Here is a 16510-nt window from a genome sequence, read left to right on the forward strand (position 1 = left end):
AAAAGAATGGAAAGTGCCATAAAAGTAGACTTTTGTCATTTTTTGTTACCTGTATTCATTGCCTTTCCTCTGAGCTGTTTCACTGAACATCCAGGATAAAGAGATCTCTCTGAAGATTTATGGACAGATGCATTTAAATGTTGTTTATTTATGAATTTGCAGGTGTCTTAAAAAAAACCAAACTACTAAAAAACTACTAAAACTACTAAAAAAACAAACCTGTTTTTGCCAGTGCTGCAGCATCAAGGGGATTCAATACCAAGGCTTGTATGTGGTCAGCAGTGCAAAGCTGGACCTTTGCAAAGCTAACTCCAACTCTCTGTTGTTGTAGTTATGGAAGTGGCCTCTGGTGAGTACGGGGACCAGAACAGCCGCCTGGTCAGGGCTGTGAGGGAGAGGATTTGTGACACAGACTACAAGAGAGACGTGGCTGGGGAGCACGAGCTGAACCCCTTCCTCTGGCACCGGCCCTCTGAAGAGGTATTTTGGGCACCTCAGCTCATGGGGCTGCAGGGGAGGGGGGAAACTCAAACCCTCGGCCGGTGGAGGAGGCTCTGGGCACACTCAGCTGATGTGAGTGGGCTTTTGTGAATGAAAACCAAACCAGATACTGTGAAGGAAGCAGTTTATTCTGTGGTGTGTTTCTGCAGGACTCCTCCTCCACAGAAGGCTGCCACAGCTTCTCTGCCAGCTGCCTAACCCAGTTCTGCATCCTCTTCAAAAGAACTTTCCTCACCATCATGAGGGACTCGGTAAGAATGGCTTTATAATAACTTCTGCAGCCAAAAGTTAAGCTGGGTGTGGGGAAGTGCAATACACCTCAAAGGTCCTGTCCAGCAGCCCATCCATGAATTATCACAGAATTTCAAAGGGGAGAGGCTGATCTTTCAGTCTTGCTGTTAACTCTGCCATCTTCATTGTGCACGACATCTTTCTACACAGCACTCAGAAGTACCTGGCCTAAAAACCCAGAGTTTAAACCCCCTCTGTGCTGGCTGGTCCCTTATACAGTTATTAATCCTACTGAAAAGTCACAAAATGAGGCTTTCCAGAAAATTCGGGATGGTGGAGAAAATAATTTCAGTGTGATATAAAGTTACTACTTAAAGTCTTCATTTTTGGAAATAGAAAATCGGTAGATAAAAAGTTTGCTTCTTTGCCATAACTTGTTCTCCCTTCCTGCTTTTTATAAGTGCATTTGTCAACAAGGATTAATTAAGTTAATGAATTAAGATCAGGAGAAACTGTAGCTGATTTGCTGATGTATAGATTGAAAGACAATGCTGTTTTTAATATATTTTTTTTTTCCTGCTCGACTCCAAAGGCTTGTATTTGTTCCCAATGTTATTATTTCTTTTGTTCTTCCAAGCCTCTTCTGGGAATACTGTGTAGCAGAGAAGGCACAGAAAGCTAATTTATTCCTGGTGAAGTTACTTTGGTCTATACAAGCCTGAAATGCTTTTCCTGCTTCTCTTCTGCTCTGGGGAAATTTATCTTTTTAGTCAGAAAGTCTCTTTCCCCTGATGAATAAGAGGCAGTGGATCCATGATATTGTCAGAGAGTGAGATTTCAGGTTGCATCATTTGCAGTTCCTCTATTACCTGGAAGAAATTTCTGGGGGAAACTCATAATTTTTCTTACCCAGTAGCAAATGAACATTTCTCATGGCAGGGCATTGGGACTAGGTGATCTTTAAGGCCCCTTCCAACCCAAACCATTCAATGATTTCTGTGTAAGATTTTCTGGACGTGAGTGCTCCTTTCCTGAAATCTGATTTCAGCCACACTGACATTATTTTTGAGCCCAGACTTTGCACTAAATGCCTCTTTGCTTACCCCAGGTCCTGACACACTTGAGGATCACCTCACACATTGGCATTGGGCTGCTCATTGGATTGCTCTACTTGGGCATTGGCAATGAAGCCAAGAAAGTCCTCAGCAACTCGGGATTCCTCTTTTTTTCCATGTTGTTCCTCATGTTTGCTGCGCTCATGCCGACTGTCCTCACCTGTGAGTGCTGGGCACTGTGTCACAGCACAGGGGAGGGGGTTGCAGGGAGGTGGGAGGCTCTTGGAATGTCTCTGGTTTTTTATAAGATAGCATTTGGCTTGTGATTCTATTTCTAAGACAGGTGGGGGGATAAATCTTGCAGCCACAGAAGCACTGCTGTGCCAGCAGAAACAGCCTTGGCCAGCGGCACTTCTCCCTCCCCACTTTTTCCAGTGTTTTTCAGCACAGACAGTTCAGTGTTACAGCCCTGGACTGGAATTTTCTCCTTATCCCAGTGCATCTTAGCCATGCCCTGAGCTTGTGGAAGGACTTAGGGAGGATGGAATAATTTCTGTGGGGCTTCCAAGTTATGACTCCTGCATAAAATCAGGTTGTTCATGTGGTGTCAGAAGCAAACTCCTGCAGAATGTTGTGTACTTGCTTTGGGAGTGCTGGTACTTTGGATTCCCTGTTGGACCAAAAGGGATAGCCAAGTTCTTTCAGCTTGGACACCAATTTTAATTGAAAAATCCTCTTTAAGGGGGGTTCAGATCATCTGAGTAGACCAGTCCATAGTCTCAACAGGGAGCGGTTCTAGGGGCTGACCTCTCAGATTTCATTACAAATCACTGAAACTTTTGCTGCTCTGTCAAAGACCTGAGAGTTCCAGTCCCACCCTGGGACTGCAGCAGTGCAGGATGAGATATGGGTGAGCTGTGTTGTTGTTGTGTGCAGCAGTATTGCACCCTGCCAGACTAACTGAATAACCTGTGTTCCCTGCAGTTCCCCTCGAGATGGGAGTGTTTCTCAGAGAGCATCTGAACTACTGGTACAGCCTGAAAGCCTATTACCTCGCCAAAACCATGGCTGATGTTCCTTTTCAGGTACATGCTTGACTCTTCAGTGAAACAGAACCATTTAAGTTCATGAATGACAAGCCCACTTGCCAAGAAGATTAGTACTGGTGTTGTATCCATTGGAATACTGGGGAAAATGCCCATCTGCATCTGGTGAAGCTTCAGGGATGAATCAGAAACACCCTGAGAGTGCAGGACTTCACAAAAGCTGAGACCTGACCCAACACTCTTTTAATAAACACATGACCAGCTTTGCTTATTTGCAGGGGGGGAACTGTGAAGGGATGGGAGTGGAGTTTCCAAATGCCCAAGCAGAAAGAGAAATATCACCCGCCTGTCATGTAATGGAAAGGCTGAGAGCCTTTAGATCAATTAGAACCCCACCAGGATTTTGTCTTGCCCAGAGCAGCAGTGAATGCCTGGCTGTCAGGGGCTAACTCCCAGTGTGTGTCCTTGCAGATCATGTTCCCTGTGGCTTACTGCAGCATCGTGTACTGGATGACTTCCCAGCCCTCCGACGCGCTCCGCTTCGTCCTCTTCGCAGCCCTGGGCACCATGACATCCCTGGTGGCTCAGTCCCTGGGCCTGCTCATAGGTGCAGCCTCCACATCCCTCCAGGTACTGGAGTTTGGTGGCCTCACAGCAGCTCTGTGAGCACAGTCACTGCTGCTGTGTCCCCAGGATGGTTGCTGAGAGCAGGCAGGGAGGAAGTTTCTTGCTGTAGTAGAGTTCTTGATGCTCCCCACTCACATTGGGGCACAGACAAGCCCTGGCTGTGAGGCTCTGAAGTTCCTGCCCCACCTGAAGGGGCTGTGCCTGCCCCTGCTTGGGTGGATTGTCACTTGCTGTTCACCCCAGACCGAGCAGGTCCTGGAAGCTGCAGGACTGATGTTTCTGCATCCCCACAAACTGGAAATTTTCCACAATAGGAGAAGGTTCTTCCGTGCACACCCAAAAAAGCTGTAGAAGGAAAGGTAGGAAAAGGCTTGCCCAAAACCCCAAATTTCTGGAAAGGGAGGGAGAGTGGCAGCTGTTGGCATGACTGGAAGCTGGCTGTGTAACTCCTGGCAGGAGATGTGCTGAGGTGACCATTCCACAGCAGAACAGATGATTCTGACCTCAATATGCCTTGATGCTGTCAAGATTTCTGCAGTAGAACACCTGATTCCCTCTCTGTGCCAGCCTGTGGAGACCAGCATAGCCTTACTGTGTGACCCCTGTGCTTCTGCTCTCCCCCTCACAAGAAAAAGAAAAATCAGCAATTTTCTAGTATTTCAAAATGTGATAATTTGGGGGAGTAGAATTATTCCTAACAGTAACAGAATAGCAAGAAAATTTTTACTTTTTTTCTGTCTTTCTGATAAGAGACACTTTATTTCTTCTCTTCACAGGTGGCAACTTTTGTGGGCCCAGTTACTGCCATCCCAGTCCTTCTGTTCTCTGGGTTTTTTGTCAGCTTTGATACCATCCCAACATACCTCCAATGGATGTCCTACATTTCCTATGTCAGGTACTGCTGGGGAGGCCTTCACCCTCCCATCTGGAAATGCTGCTTTTTTGCCTTTGCTTGGTTATTTTATTTTATTTTATTTTATTTTATTTTATTTTATTTTATTTTATTTTATTTTATTTTATTTTATTTTATTTTATTTTATTTTATTTTATTTTATTCTATATTATTTTATTTTATTTTATTCTATATTATTTTATATTATTTTATTTTATATTATTTTATATTATTTTATTTTATATTATTTTATATTATATTATTTTATATTATTTTATTTTATATTATTTTATTATTTTTTGTGCCAAAGACTCTGTTCACAGCATGTTCTTCTAGGGCATAAACATGCTCATGCCTGTGATGTAAATCACATTATCTCACTGCATTTTAAGTTGTATATGTTGTGAAATAAATAGGAACAGGTTACTGGCCACAAGTCCACGCCAGTCCCTTTGAATTCAGTGGGATTGCACAGCATGAAAATCTTCCTGGATTTTGCAGTGGTGGATTTATGAAATAACAGGGACATCACCAACTGAGAAACTGATGCCAGTGCCTCCTTTTGGAAGAAAATGTTGTATAATTCGCTGCTTTATCCTAGATAGGTTTGTTGGATACAGGCCTGTGTTTAAGTTTTGCAGTAGCAGTGCCACAAAAGACAAAGGATTTGTGTCACCTCTAATTTAAACTGCTGCTTTAAGACCCATAGGCACCTTATGTGTTGTCTGTGTCTGACACAGCTATTTTAGGATGGGACAATTCCCACCAGGAAACCTCTGGAGGGATAATTTAGATTAGACACTGAAATGTTTATAGCTGAAATTAGGAGAGGGGAATTTCCCATTCCCCATTTCCCCACCCTGCCCAAGCTGCACTTATTACCTGAGAAATCCCAGGCAAAAAAAATCCTCTTTGTCACCAAGTGAGGTCCTACACAGATTCCTATCAAAGATAATGAGACTGCACCCCCTGAATTAATACTCAGAATTCAAAGGGAGCCCTTAAACCACTGCCTGGCTCGTGTGGGGTCTCCTGAAGCCAGAGGGAGCTTTCATATGTGAGATCCATGATGGTTTATCTCCTTGCAGAAGGAAATCCTGGGAGCATTATCAGTGAAACCATTAGTGCACAGAGGGAAGGAGAAGGGGTGTTCTAGGTTGATGCTGGTTTTAATAAAATTCTGACTTCAAGCCATGATTGTATCCCTGTTGCTTGTTCAAAAAAACCAAAAAAGGCAAAATAATGATGTCACTGTGAAATGGGGAATGTCTGAATATGAGCTGAAATTAAGCTGCTTTCTGATTTAACATTTTTCTCTTGCAGAAATTGCACTGTGCACTAACTGGGAGCAGTTAAAGGCAAAACTCCTGCCCTTGTTCCCTCTTACGTAAATGCCCGTGCCATGTGATGTGTCTGGGGATAGAACTGTGCCCCAAGACAGATGTGTCAGAGCAATATTGAACCCCTCAGCATTTCAGCTGAGCTTTCACAGGGATTGTGTTGCACTTTTAACCAGATCATCAGGATTGTCCTTGTAATCCCTCCTTCTTCTTTCCAGATATGGGTTTGAAGGAGTCATCCTCTCCATCTATGGACTGGACCGAGAAGACCTGCATTGTGACAAAGATGACACCTGCCACTTTCAAAAATCAGAGGCCATCCTGAAAGAACTGGATGTAGAAAATGCCAAACTTTACCTGGACTTCATTGTTCTTGGGATTTTCTTCTTCTCTCTGCGCCTGATTGCCTATTTTGTCCTCAGATACAAAATCCGAGCGGAGAGGTAAAGGAGAAGCAGCTAAGCCAATGCAGTAGGAGAACTTTAGACATGCAATAGAGGGCACTTGACATTGTCTCACTGTGGCAGGCTGGTCCCCAGTGCCCAGCCAGATGCTGACCGAGCCCATGGAGAGCCACAATGGGATAGTGGACATACAGTGTTAAGCCAATCAGTCCAGTTGGGTTGGGTCATGTTTTCATTACACTTTCTAGCTTTAACTAGGAAGAAGAACTAGAAGGGAATTTTACACCACAGAATATCAATACTGAGGCAGTGTAACTTGTACAAGAAACCTGGCTGCAGGAGCTTTCCTTATAAAAACCAATTTTGGAATAAGGTCACCGGGATACCAGTCCTGGTGGCCAGAATAGTGTAATGTCATCTCTAGTTGACAAGGTAGTGAGATGCAAAATGAGGAATGCAAAGAAAATAGGATTCTCTCATCTTTTTGAATTTCATCTTTGCAGTTTTCTATGTATTATTTTGCAATTCTTTTCCACGGAATTACCCCTTCTGGCTAAAAGTCTGTAAATGTATTAATAAGGTAAAGATATCTTTTTAATACGGATACTTTTTTAAAAGAAACCTAAAGTGATTCAAGTAATTATTTTTGTTTCTGTCTGAATTTAGAATTCTGGTGCTTTACTTGTCGAGCTGGTCTCATATCTGAAAACTGTAATGACAGGAAGAAAAGGCAGATTGTGAATCTGCAAAAACCTGTGGTCCCATTTGGAAGCAGCACTGGATAGCACATGCAGTTAGACATGGTCAAGCTGTCACTGAATGGTTAAAAAAAAAAAGATTCTTTTTCAGTGTCTTCAAATCCTTAGTATTTGTGATATTTTGGGATACTAGCTGTGTTCATTGATCTACCTCCTGCAACTGAAAAAAAAAATCAAAGCACTCCAAGGCTCATTTTTAATTAAATTTTGAAAGCAGGATCTGTCCCTAAAGTGATTGTAAAAGGAGTGCAAGAGCCTGTGACTGCCTCATCCAGAGGTGTTCATTTATATCTGCAACACACTGTGTAGGACTCTCCAAAAAATACACAAATGGCTTGTAACACTGCAGGTCTAGGTATGCCAGGCAGTTCTGTTCTCATCCCTAAGTCTACATGAACAACATGAGAATCAGTTGAATTGAACATCAATGAAACTGTTATTTTGGGTATCTCAGCTCTGTAAATTTGGCAGGGGGGAATTCTGGTTAGAATTTTGTCACTTATTTTCATGGATTTGTGTTTTCAACCCAAAATGAATCCACCATAGTCTCACTGGACACCTTGGTGAGCTTTGGTGCAAATTGCACAGCCTTCTGCCGTGACTGTGAATTTATCTTGGTGTCCCAGACCCCTGAGTGAGTCCTGCACCTCCTGTAAATGCATTATTCCCATCAGGATGCTGAAGTCTGGCAGGTTGGAGTCAGCTCAGTGTCAGCAAACCCTCGAGGAGCCCAAGAGCTCATGGCAGCAGGGCAGGTAAGAGAGACCTGGTGCATCTTCTGGCCCCCAGCAGATTCAAAAATTCACAAACTTTTCCAAGACCCCGTGGCTGTGTCTGTCCTAGTGAAATAAATAGTGCCAGGGCCAACTCTGCCAGTCCTCAGGCAGCTGGGGCTAATAGGAATGGCCCCTGGACTGACTTTTACCCAACCCAAACCCTGCCTGGAGAAGCTCTGGCTGTGCTGGGCTGCAGCTCTGCCTTTTAGCAAGGAAGAAAATTGTTTCTCAGTTTTCCTGACCTGTGCCCAGGCTCTGTTTGATTTACTAATACAGACACAGACTGCAGGGATCTGTTAAACTCAGGACATCTGAACTAAGCCTGTTGTCTGGAAGGTTTTAAATCGAGTCACATATTTCAGGAAGGCTAGCTGAACTTTCCCTGAATATAAGGTTTACCTGTGAAAGCAAAATTAATCTTTACTGTAGAAGAAAAACCAAATTCCTTGCACAGCCTCTTTGCATAATTTTTGTTGCTGTTTTTTCTCCAAAAGCTTTTGAACAGCTCTGCAGCTTTTCCAGGCATAATCACGAGCAGGTATAAACCTATATGGCTGTCAGGTTTGAAAAATTAAGAGTTTGAGCTATTCTAAATAATACTCATAGCTGTGAACAGTTTTTAAACAAGGCACAAGCTGAAATCCCTTCAGCAAAACATGCCTTGATTATTTCAAGACTCTCAAAGTGTTAGTGAGTATTAAAGGCAGTTCAAACATTTTTTTGCAAGCAGACCAAGGACTACATTTGCCAAAATACTCTTGGGTTGCAGACTTCTGGTCCAAGCTGAGGTCAAAAGGTGTGACATCCCTGGCATTGAACAGCTTCAGGGTTTATGTTTTGTGTTTACCAACACCATTTACCAAATACCACCCTGACAATCCCTTGCAGTGTTCCAAATGAGGTAACTTTGCTGGCATTTCCACACTGGTATCTTGCAGGATGCTGTTCTCTCCCATCCAGACCACTTTAGCTGTATGAATTCCATGGATAATGTCTTATCTCTGCCTGTTCCTCTCTTTTTAGACTGTCTCATTTTATGTTTGTAGCCTCCAGTATGTCCTCCTGTACTGTAACTTTGTATTGTGTTATGGTAGCCAAAAACCTGGCCATCCATGGGTGTTCTTGAGAAAATTCCTGCTCTGGGAATATTTTTTGTCACTCCTTTTTTTTGTTAGATTCGCTTTTTCCAGCCTTCTGCTGGCAGCATTTAGCTGGAAGTTACTATTCTAAGGAATGATTTCAGACTGTAGTATCCCAGTAAAGAAGTAATTCTCTGGGAACTCAGTGACACACATAGATGAGATAATAATTTCTTCCCTCCCTAGCTCACAAATTAACGAATGATCTCTCTTTTGTCACTGCTGTGGGACAGAAGCATTTTAAAATCCATCCCAATTATGTTTTCATCTACTGCAAAGACTCAGCGTAGTCTCAGGTTGGCTTTTTTTGTCTTTACCTGGAGATAAATTCCAACAGGTTGGTATAAAACACATTCCCAGGTGAATGGGCTGAGCATGCAGGTGCTGGTGAGTTGAGCAGCACTTTGTGAAGCTCTGGAGGCTTCACTTGGAAGAATAAGGCCAGCAGGATTCTTCAAACCCTCAATTTAAAAATCCTCAGTTTTATAGCCATATATAAAGAGCCATAAACTCCTTGAAGTCAATGCCACTATTACCATTTGAACCAGTCACAGCCTGGCTAAAAGTTGTGGAGGAGGCAAAAGGTGTCTAAAGGTCACTTGAAAACTGAATGTATGATTTTTGTTGGGATTGCAGGAAGATTTCAGTGTCCTGTTGGCCTCCTTGTTCTATTTTGACTTGTTTTGAGATGTTGCTTTGGTTACTGTGTGCATTAGTTAAGACTTTAGGTCTTTCATACTTTTTTTGTTGTTTTTCTTTGTGGAAACTTGCATATAATCTGAAAAACCCTGAAGGTTTTTAAAAAAACAACTCGAAGCATTATTATTTACACTTAAATAAAAGATTTGGAAAGCAGATTCTGCTCTTAAGAAATTGAGAAGATTCCATTGTTACAGGTCAAAGTGAGTGGAAGAAGACTGGTGCTGAAATCCTCTTGGGCTCTCAGAATTTAGAGCACAAAGCACCTATTTTCATTAAAAGAGAGGAATATGTGCAGATGTAACAAGGAGAGCTGGTTATGTAAGTGGGAGATAATGAACCTGAGTCCAAGAACTGGATGTCTCAGGTGATTGACAGCTCCATCCACACTTTTGTGTCAAACTCTGTGTTCTCAGCAGAAAGGAATGTTTTATTAAACACTCGTTCCTCCAAGGAAGTGTGGTGCATACTGACCTGTGCCACTCCAGTGATCCTCACAAAGATCCTACCTGACCTATTTACACAGTGCTGGGTGGATTTTGGGACTCTGAGAACTGGGGGGGAAGGCCAACAAAGCAGGTATCCTGGTGGGAGTCTGTTACAGACCACCCAACCAGGATAAAGAGGCAGATGAAATGTTCCATGGGAAGTCTTGTGGTCAATGCCCAGTGTTCCTGTGGGAGACTTTTACTTGCCAGATTCCTGCTGGAAATACAGCACAGCAGAGAGGAAACAGTCCAGGAGGTTCCTGGAGTGTGTGGGAGGCAATTCCTGCCACAGCTGGTGAGGGAACCAGGCACTGGTGATGCCCCACTGGAGCTGCTGGTGAACAGAGAAGGGCTGGTGGGTGATGTGATGGTGGGAGATCCTCCTGGGCACAGCAAACATGAAATGAGAGGTTTTGGTTCTTGGGGAGATGGAGGGGTGGCAGCAGAACCCCCACCTCAGATTCTGGAGAGCAGACTGTGCTTGGGAGCTGGATTGGCAGAGTCCCCTGGGAGGCAGCCCTGAAGAAGGGCTGAGAAGTCCAGGAAGGCTGGGGATCCCTAAGGAGGAAATCCTAAAGGCACAGCAGGAGCAGGCCATCCATCCCCACGTGCCAAAGGACGAGCCACAGGGGGACAAGGATTAGCCTGGCAGAGCAGAGAGCTTTGGCTGGAACTCAGGGAACAGAACAGGGTTAATGGCCTTTGGAAGACAGGGCAGGCAACCCAGCAGGACTACAAGGATGTTGTGAGGTTATTCAAGGAGAAATTAGAAGGGCCAAAGCCTAGCTAGAACTTAATCTGGCTACTGCTGTAAAAGACAATTAAAAATATTTCTGTAAATACAGCAGTAAGGAGAGCCTCCATCCTTCATTGGATGCCACCCTTTATTTCCTACCAGAACAGCCCCACAGGGTGCAGCTGCTCAGGAATTTCTGAGTGGAGATCCATTTGTAACACATGATCCTGTGAAAAGCTGTTGGGAACTAGAAGTAGGCAGAAAATGACACGGTGTCGTGTCCTCTGTGACAGCTTGTGACAGGCTGATCACTGCAGTGCCACACAGCACTGGTGAGTGCAGAAATTATGTGCTGAGCACCACTGGAGTTCATCAGGAGCTCTGCCATCAGTGAACAGGGGCAGTGGCATTTTCAGGGATTGACTCCTGCTGCCCTCCTCTTAAATACCTGTTCCCACAGTACACAAAGGGGTTGTTGCTGCATCCCACGGAGTGATTTTTATCAGCCCACATATCACTCTTCATATTACTTGTCTAAAAGTTTCAGGTTGAGCCTGCAAACATAGCAAGTTTTGTTTTAATTCTGTTTAATGCTTTATTTCTGTTTCTGTACATATTTCAAGTAGAGTTTCTGAAGGAGTAATTGTACCGTAGAGCACAAGATTCAGCTTCAGTCTTTTTGTCATTTTGAAATCTTATGGTGGATGATAATTTCATGCAGTTGTCAGCTGTAGAACCTTTCTTTAAGAGATTTAGATTTCTGTTGGGACCTGTTGCCAGCACTGTAAAATAAAAGGTGACTAGCCAGGATGTGTCTCCTGTCACCAAACATGGCCATGGCTCAGCCTGTACTCTCTGCACAGGTTGTGCCTTCAAGACACACCCAGCTTTTGCAGCTTTTGCTGGTTCTTTTTTTTTTGTTTTTTTTTCTTTTATCTGGGGGTTTCCCTGTGGCTCAGCCCATGCCTGTCGATTGCTTGTGTCCCTTTTTTCTGGATATTCATGGCTGCTGTCCACGTGGGGTGTGAAAATGAGCTGCTGGGGAAGAGTGCAGGGTGGTTAAAGGTGGGTGGGTGACTTGGAGACTTCTTTGAGCTACCAAAATCCCAATGTGCTGGATCTCTGGGTGTGCTTCACTCTTTCAAAAAGAAAAGAAATTCAAAAATGTCTTTTTAAGCAGATTGCAAGGCAACATGGAAGCTTGTACTTCTAAAGGTTGACGGGGTTTTCTACTTCAGTGGCATCTGTGATGTCTTTTTTTCTGACCCCACAGTAGCTAATTTAGTGGCCCATTTAGGGTAATCATTATACAAATTCCTTTCTGCTACTCTCAGAAACCAGCTTTCCTGGCCTCAATGATAATTGTACCAACCTTTACAAAAGTGAATTGTTGATCAATTAAAAATAAAAAAGGGGAAAAATTCTCTTAAATCATGGCGAAAGAAAATTAAATTTGAGACAATTACACTGATAAATCTTCAAAGAAGAAGATAACAAGTCCTGCAGTGGAGCCAAGCCTTTACCTGTGTCAGTAAAGATTTATCAAATACCTTATCTGAGTCAGTTGACCTTATTGTGAGATTCTGCCCTTGAACCTGTTACTGAATTATTTAACATTCGGTTCTTTTGTTTTTCAAAGCAAGAGTCAATGCAAGGTATGATTTTAAATCAGCGTGCTAAAGTGTGCATATTCTGAATATCTAATATGTCATTGTTGTCTCTTGTTTCTGTAATGCATTTGCATTACTGTGAATCAATTTTATTCTGCTTCTCTAGAGACTACTGCTGCCTGCACGCTGTGATATATTTGCACTGTTGTAGATATATATATATACATATAATGTAATTATATTATACAAACCATGTCTTTTTCAGGTTGCTTGTTACCTTTGTAGTTTATGCTTCCCGGTACAGTGAACCTGAGTAAAAATGTGGGATGTGGGGCATTCTGATGATATATTACAGTAATAGAGAAATCTTTGTATATTTCTGTATACTTAATACCTGTAAGAAGAGATTTGTATGTGCATTATTTTCCAGACTTAGGGCTTTGTTTTCTGAGACTAGAGAACATTTATGATAACGTAACACACACACACACAAAATCAAATAAAGTGTTATTATTTTCAGACAGATGCCTTTGGTCCTGTGTTCACTCTGAGGGAAGGGGAAAATGTGTTGGTGGTGATACATTTTCACTTCCTGCTCCTTGATCCTGGCAGCCAGCAAGGACATGGAATTGCCTCTTTGCAATTGGGGTGGTTTCAGGTAACTCCCAGTATAGCAGGGTTACAGAAATAGCCACTAAAAATCCTTAAAAGCATGAACTGCAGTCACACTAGACAATGTTGGAGGTCCCTTCCAACCCAAACAGGGCAAGCATCAGAGGGTGCTTCTCTGAGAAATCCTACAACTGAAGGACTTCCTGAACCAGTGAAATTAATTACTTTCGTATTTTCATGCAATTTTGGTGGATTTTTCCTCCAAGGACTGAATCTTCTGTTCATCTCACCCTTGCTACCTGCAAGTGGCAGATGTTCCCTGCGCTGTTTCATTACAAGAAGCAGAAAAGGATCATTCCCTGTTTCCCTTCTGCTTGGCACTCTGCAGTGGGTGGGTTTCCTCCTCTCTTCTCCCCAGCTGAAGAAAAACTCTGTTTTATCCTGCCAGTCCCACCTGTCCATTTCCCATTTTAACAAACACCGCTCTCCCTCATTCTGCTGCAGCACCTGTGGGATGTTCTGCAGCCCTCTGGGCATTTCTGGTTTAGAAAGTCAGCATTTCCATTTCCTGTGTTCCTCCTGAAGATCCACACTGGCCAAGAAGTGACATGCTTACTGCTCCTGCTGCTTCCTACTGCGCTGGCAGGGAAACCCTTGGGCAGGAATCCTGACCTGGCAGTGCCAGGAGGAGGGTTCAGTGTTGGTGTGCTGTGCTTTGGCAAATATTCACTTTCCCTGGGTGGTTTTTCATGCAGTTTTTAAGGCTGTTTCATGGTGTTTGACTTAAGGCCAAGCCTAGACAACATCACTGTCTTTGTGCCACCCATCCAGACTACCACAGCAACCAAATTACCTGCCTCACTCACACAGTTCAAAGAGAACTGGCCTAACTTTCACAAGTACCTGCTCATAAATAACCTGAGCAGTGATGCTTAAAGCATGAATTGCCCTAAGGATGCAACAGGATTGCATTTTCAAGACAGTTTTCTCACAATGACAGAGATCATGCTTTTATGTTATGTTTTATAGCCCTGGAAATAATACTTGATTGAAGGAATTATGTTCCCAAAAACTAAATATCTCCCTGTGCCAACTGTTGTCCCTAGATCAGGAGGGGAGGAGGAGGAGTGGGAGTCCTTCATAGCCTGAGTGGCAACATAAATTACTTCAAGCATTTTATATGGCAGTTAATGCTTATTAAATAACCCAACCATAAACTTCTCATTAGCAACCCTGCAAAAATTAATATACCTCACATTCAATTCCCATCCACCATGCGCGCCAAATGGATTCATAAAATAAAGAGCATTTGAAAATAAAGAAAACTTTATTTTCCAGCAGCTATCCATTTAAAACCTGCTTAGGAATGCATGTTGGAAGGCATGGGAAGCCAAGGAGGTGGGTGGGGTAAGAGATGGGCTTGTGGAGCATGGGAGGGTGCAGGGATCTGCCCAGGTGAGCAGTGAGCAGGTGCTGTGCTGCCAGCAGCACTGACATCTCCCCATGGGACAGCCTTCATGAAGGGCTTGGTGGGAAGTGTTGCCAGCTTCATTTAGGGGCAGAAAAGCTGTCAAGGGCTGGATTAGTCAAACTGACACTAATTGCATCGATTTCTGTTGTTTAGTGCATTTTAAATTTCATAGCCTGGTTTGGTTCTGTGGTTTTTACCTCCCTGTGCCTGAAGATTGTTTCAAGATCTGTGAATTTTATTATGCACTGTTAACTCTGTGTGATGGCTTTTCTGGATTCCTGACATTCCTGTTCCAAGCCTGTGCCTGCACACACATGGGAAGGCTGAGAAAAAATGCTATCTCTTACACAGACAGAAAACATTATCAAAACATGAAGCTGATCCATTTTCAGCCTCTGACAGCAAAAGCACCCCTCAGAGTTGCATTGTTTCCCCCAGTTCTTTCTAGCAGAGTCATTCTCTTCTCCCACTGCCTGTTTTGTTCTGCTGGACAGGCAGAATAAAGCTCCACCTAGGTTCCTAGGACCTATTTTCTTATCCCTGGCATCTGTATAATAAAATACGAAGTAGATTCTGTGGCTTCAGCAAGAGTCTTACAGGTGCTTTTTTGTCCTTCTCCTGTGTAAGAATCAGACAGTAACCCCAAAGTACTTAAAGAAAAACAGAAGTGACAGTAAACCTTTTAATTTTGCTCTTTCTCTTCATTGAAACTCAAATTCTGTGTCTTGGTGGAGCATGCCTTGGATGGGGCATAATGCCAAGTCTCAAAAAGGGTAAGAAGCAGAGAAAATCTCATTCTGTGGCAGGAAGGAGCTGGATTTTACCTACCAAATTTACTTCTCATGAAGCTTTCTGAAAACACTATAAACTGGAGTGTCAGTCCACACTGGTGGCAAGTTAGACCCCTGGGAATTTCCTAGAATTTCTGCAACAAGTTCAGCAATTAAGATATTTGCCTCAGCTGCAGGGAAATATTTTACTTCAAGAATTCCAGATTATCATTTCAGTTGTGGTGTTCTAGTACTGAATCCCTCAAGACTGCTGTTTACCAAAACAACCTCCTGTTATTGTCTGAGACAGAAGCACATGTGGAGAGACCTAACTCAAGGACAGGTGGGAACAGGACCCTGCAAGGGTCTGTCTTTGTCTGGTGGCTTCTCCGAGGGGGATTTCTGGCTGCCCCTGTGGGTGTGCAAAGGGAGATGACAAAGCACAAGAAGTTATCACAGCTAGGTGGAATAGAAACACTGGTCTCCAGCAGGAAAGTACTTTGTTTTCTTACCCTGCCCACCTCTGGTACATGGAAATGGTATGAAACAAAATTTTATGATGTGAAAAATGGAAAATTTACCTGGCAGGGGAAGGAGAAGCCTGTTTCCAAACACTGGAAAAAGGAGCATCCTTTTCTACAGCACCTGAGTGCTACCCAGCTGGTTTTAGGATGCATTCTGTGTTGCAGCACAAATATTCTACAGCAAAGTCTGTTTGTCTGGCTGTTTTTTCCTAGTACTGAGGACACATTTGTAGTCCCATTGTGTACCTGGTGAAGTGTGCTGGGACAGGGACCATCCTGATGTTCAGACACCAACACTGGCAGCTTTCAAACACTTCAGGAGAAGGCCCAGATCAGGGGGAAAAGCCTGCAGAGTAATAATGGCCTCTTCTGCCCAAAGAGAGTTATTGTTTCTGGCAGAGAGCTGCTTGGAAAACTCCCCTGAGAGTTTCTGAAATTCTCACCTGAACTTTGCTCCTAAGGAAGCTTTAGCCATCACCCCAGAGTAGTGAATTCTCCTTTTTGGGCTCAGTCTGGTAGTGAGGGCAACCTCTTGGAAACTGAATCTGGGTCTGGAGATGCTGGGTTTAACACAGGGAGCAAGGGTTGGTTCTTGTGTTTTATTTTCTGCTCTCCAAGCTGTTTAATGGCATCATGGTCGAGTTTTCAAGCTTTACTAAAGGCAGTAACTCACACAGAGACCTGTGGCAGCACCGTGTGATTTGGCTGCTCTCAACAGAGGAAGATTTCAGTTTCCATATTCTTTTTCACTTCAGTTTAGCACCTTGTCTGAAATCTTTCTTTTGAGCATGAGCTTTGCCAGAGGAGGTGTGTGACACTGTAGCAGGATCC

The 16510-nt window shown here is 43.4% G+C and overlaps 1 protein-coding gene across 2 annotated transcripts in view; it reads left to right on the top strand.

Annotated features, from left to right (window-relative positions):
- ABCG1 (ATP binding cassette subfamily G member 1) overlaps positions 1-12825 on the top strand; it is a 54206-nt gene extending 41381 nt beyond the window's left edge. For both annotated transcript variants that reach the window (XM_086879568.1, XM_086879567.1), the window contains exons 9-15: positions 332-480; positions 651-752; positions 1841-2009; positions 2772-2872; positions 3305-3463; positions 4237-4355; positions 5911-12825. In XM_086879568.1, coding sequence (XP_086735694.1) covers positions 332-480; positions 651-752; positions 1841-2009; positions 2772-2872; positions 3305-3463; positions 4237-4355; positions 5911-6139 — 1028 coding nt within the window. In that variant the 3' untranslated portion in view covers positions 6140-12825. The remainder of the gene's footprint in view (positions 1-331; positions 481-650; positions 753-1840; positions 2010-2771; positions 2873-3304; positions 3464-4236; positions 4356-5910) is intronic.
- Positions 12826-16510: the final 3685 nt, after the last annotated feature.

Source organism: Cyanistes caeruleus, chromosome 3, assembly GCF_971803275.1.
Source record: "Cyanistes caeruleus chromosome 3, bCyaCae1.hap1.1, whole genome shotgun sequence".
NCBI lineage: Eukaryota > Metazoa > Chordata > Aves > Passeriformes > Paridae > Cyanistes > Cyanistes caeruleus.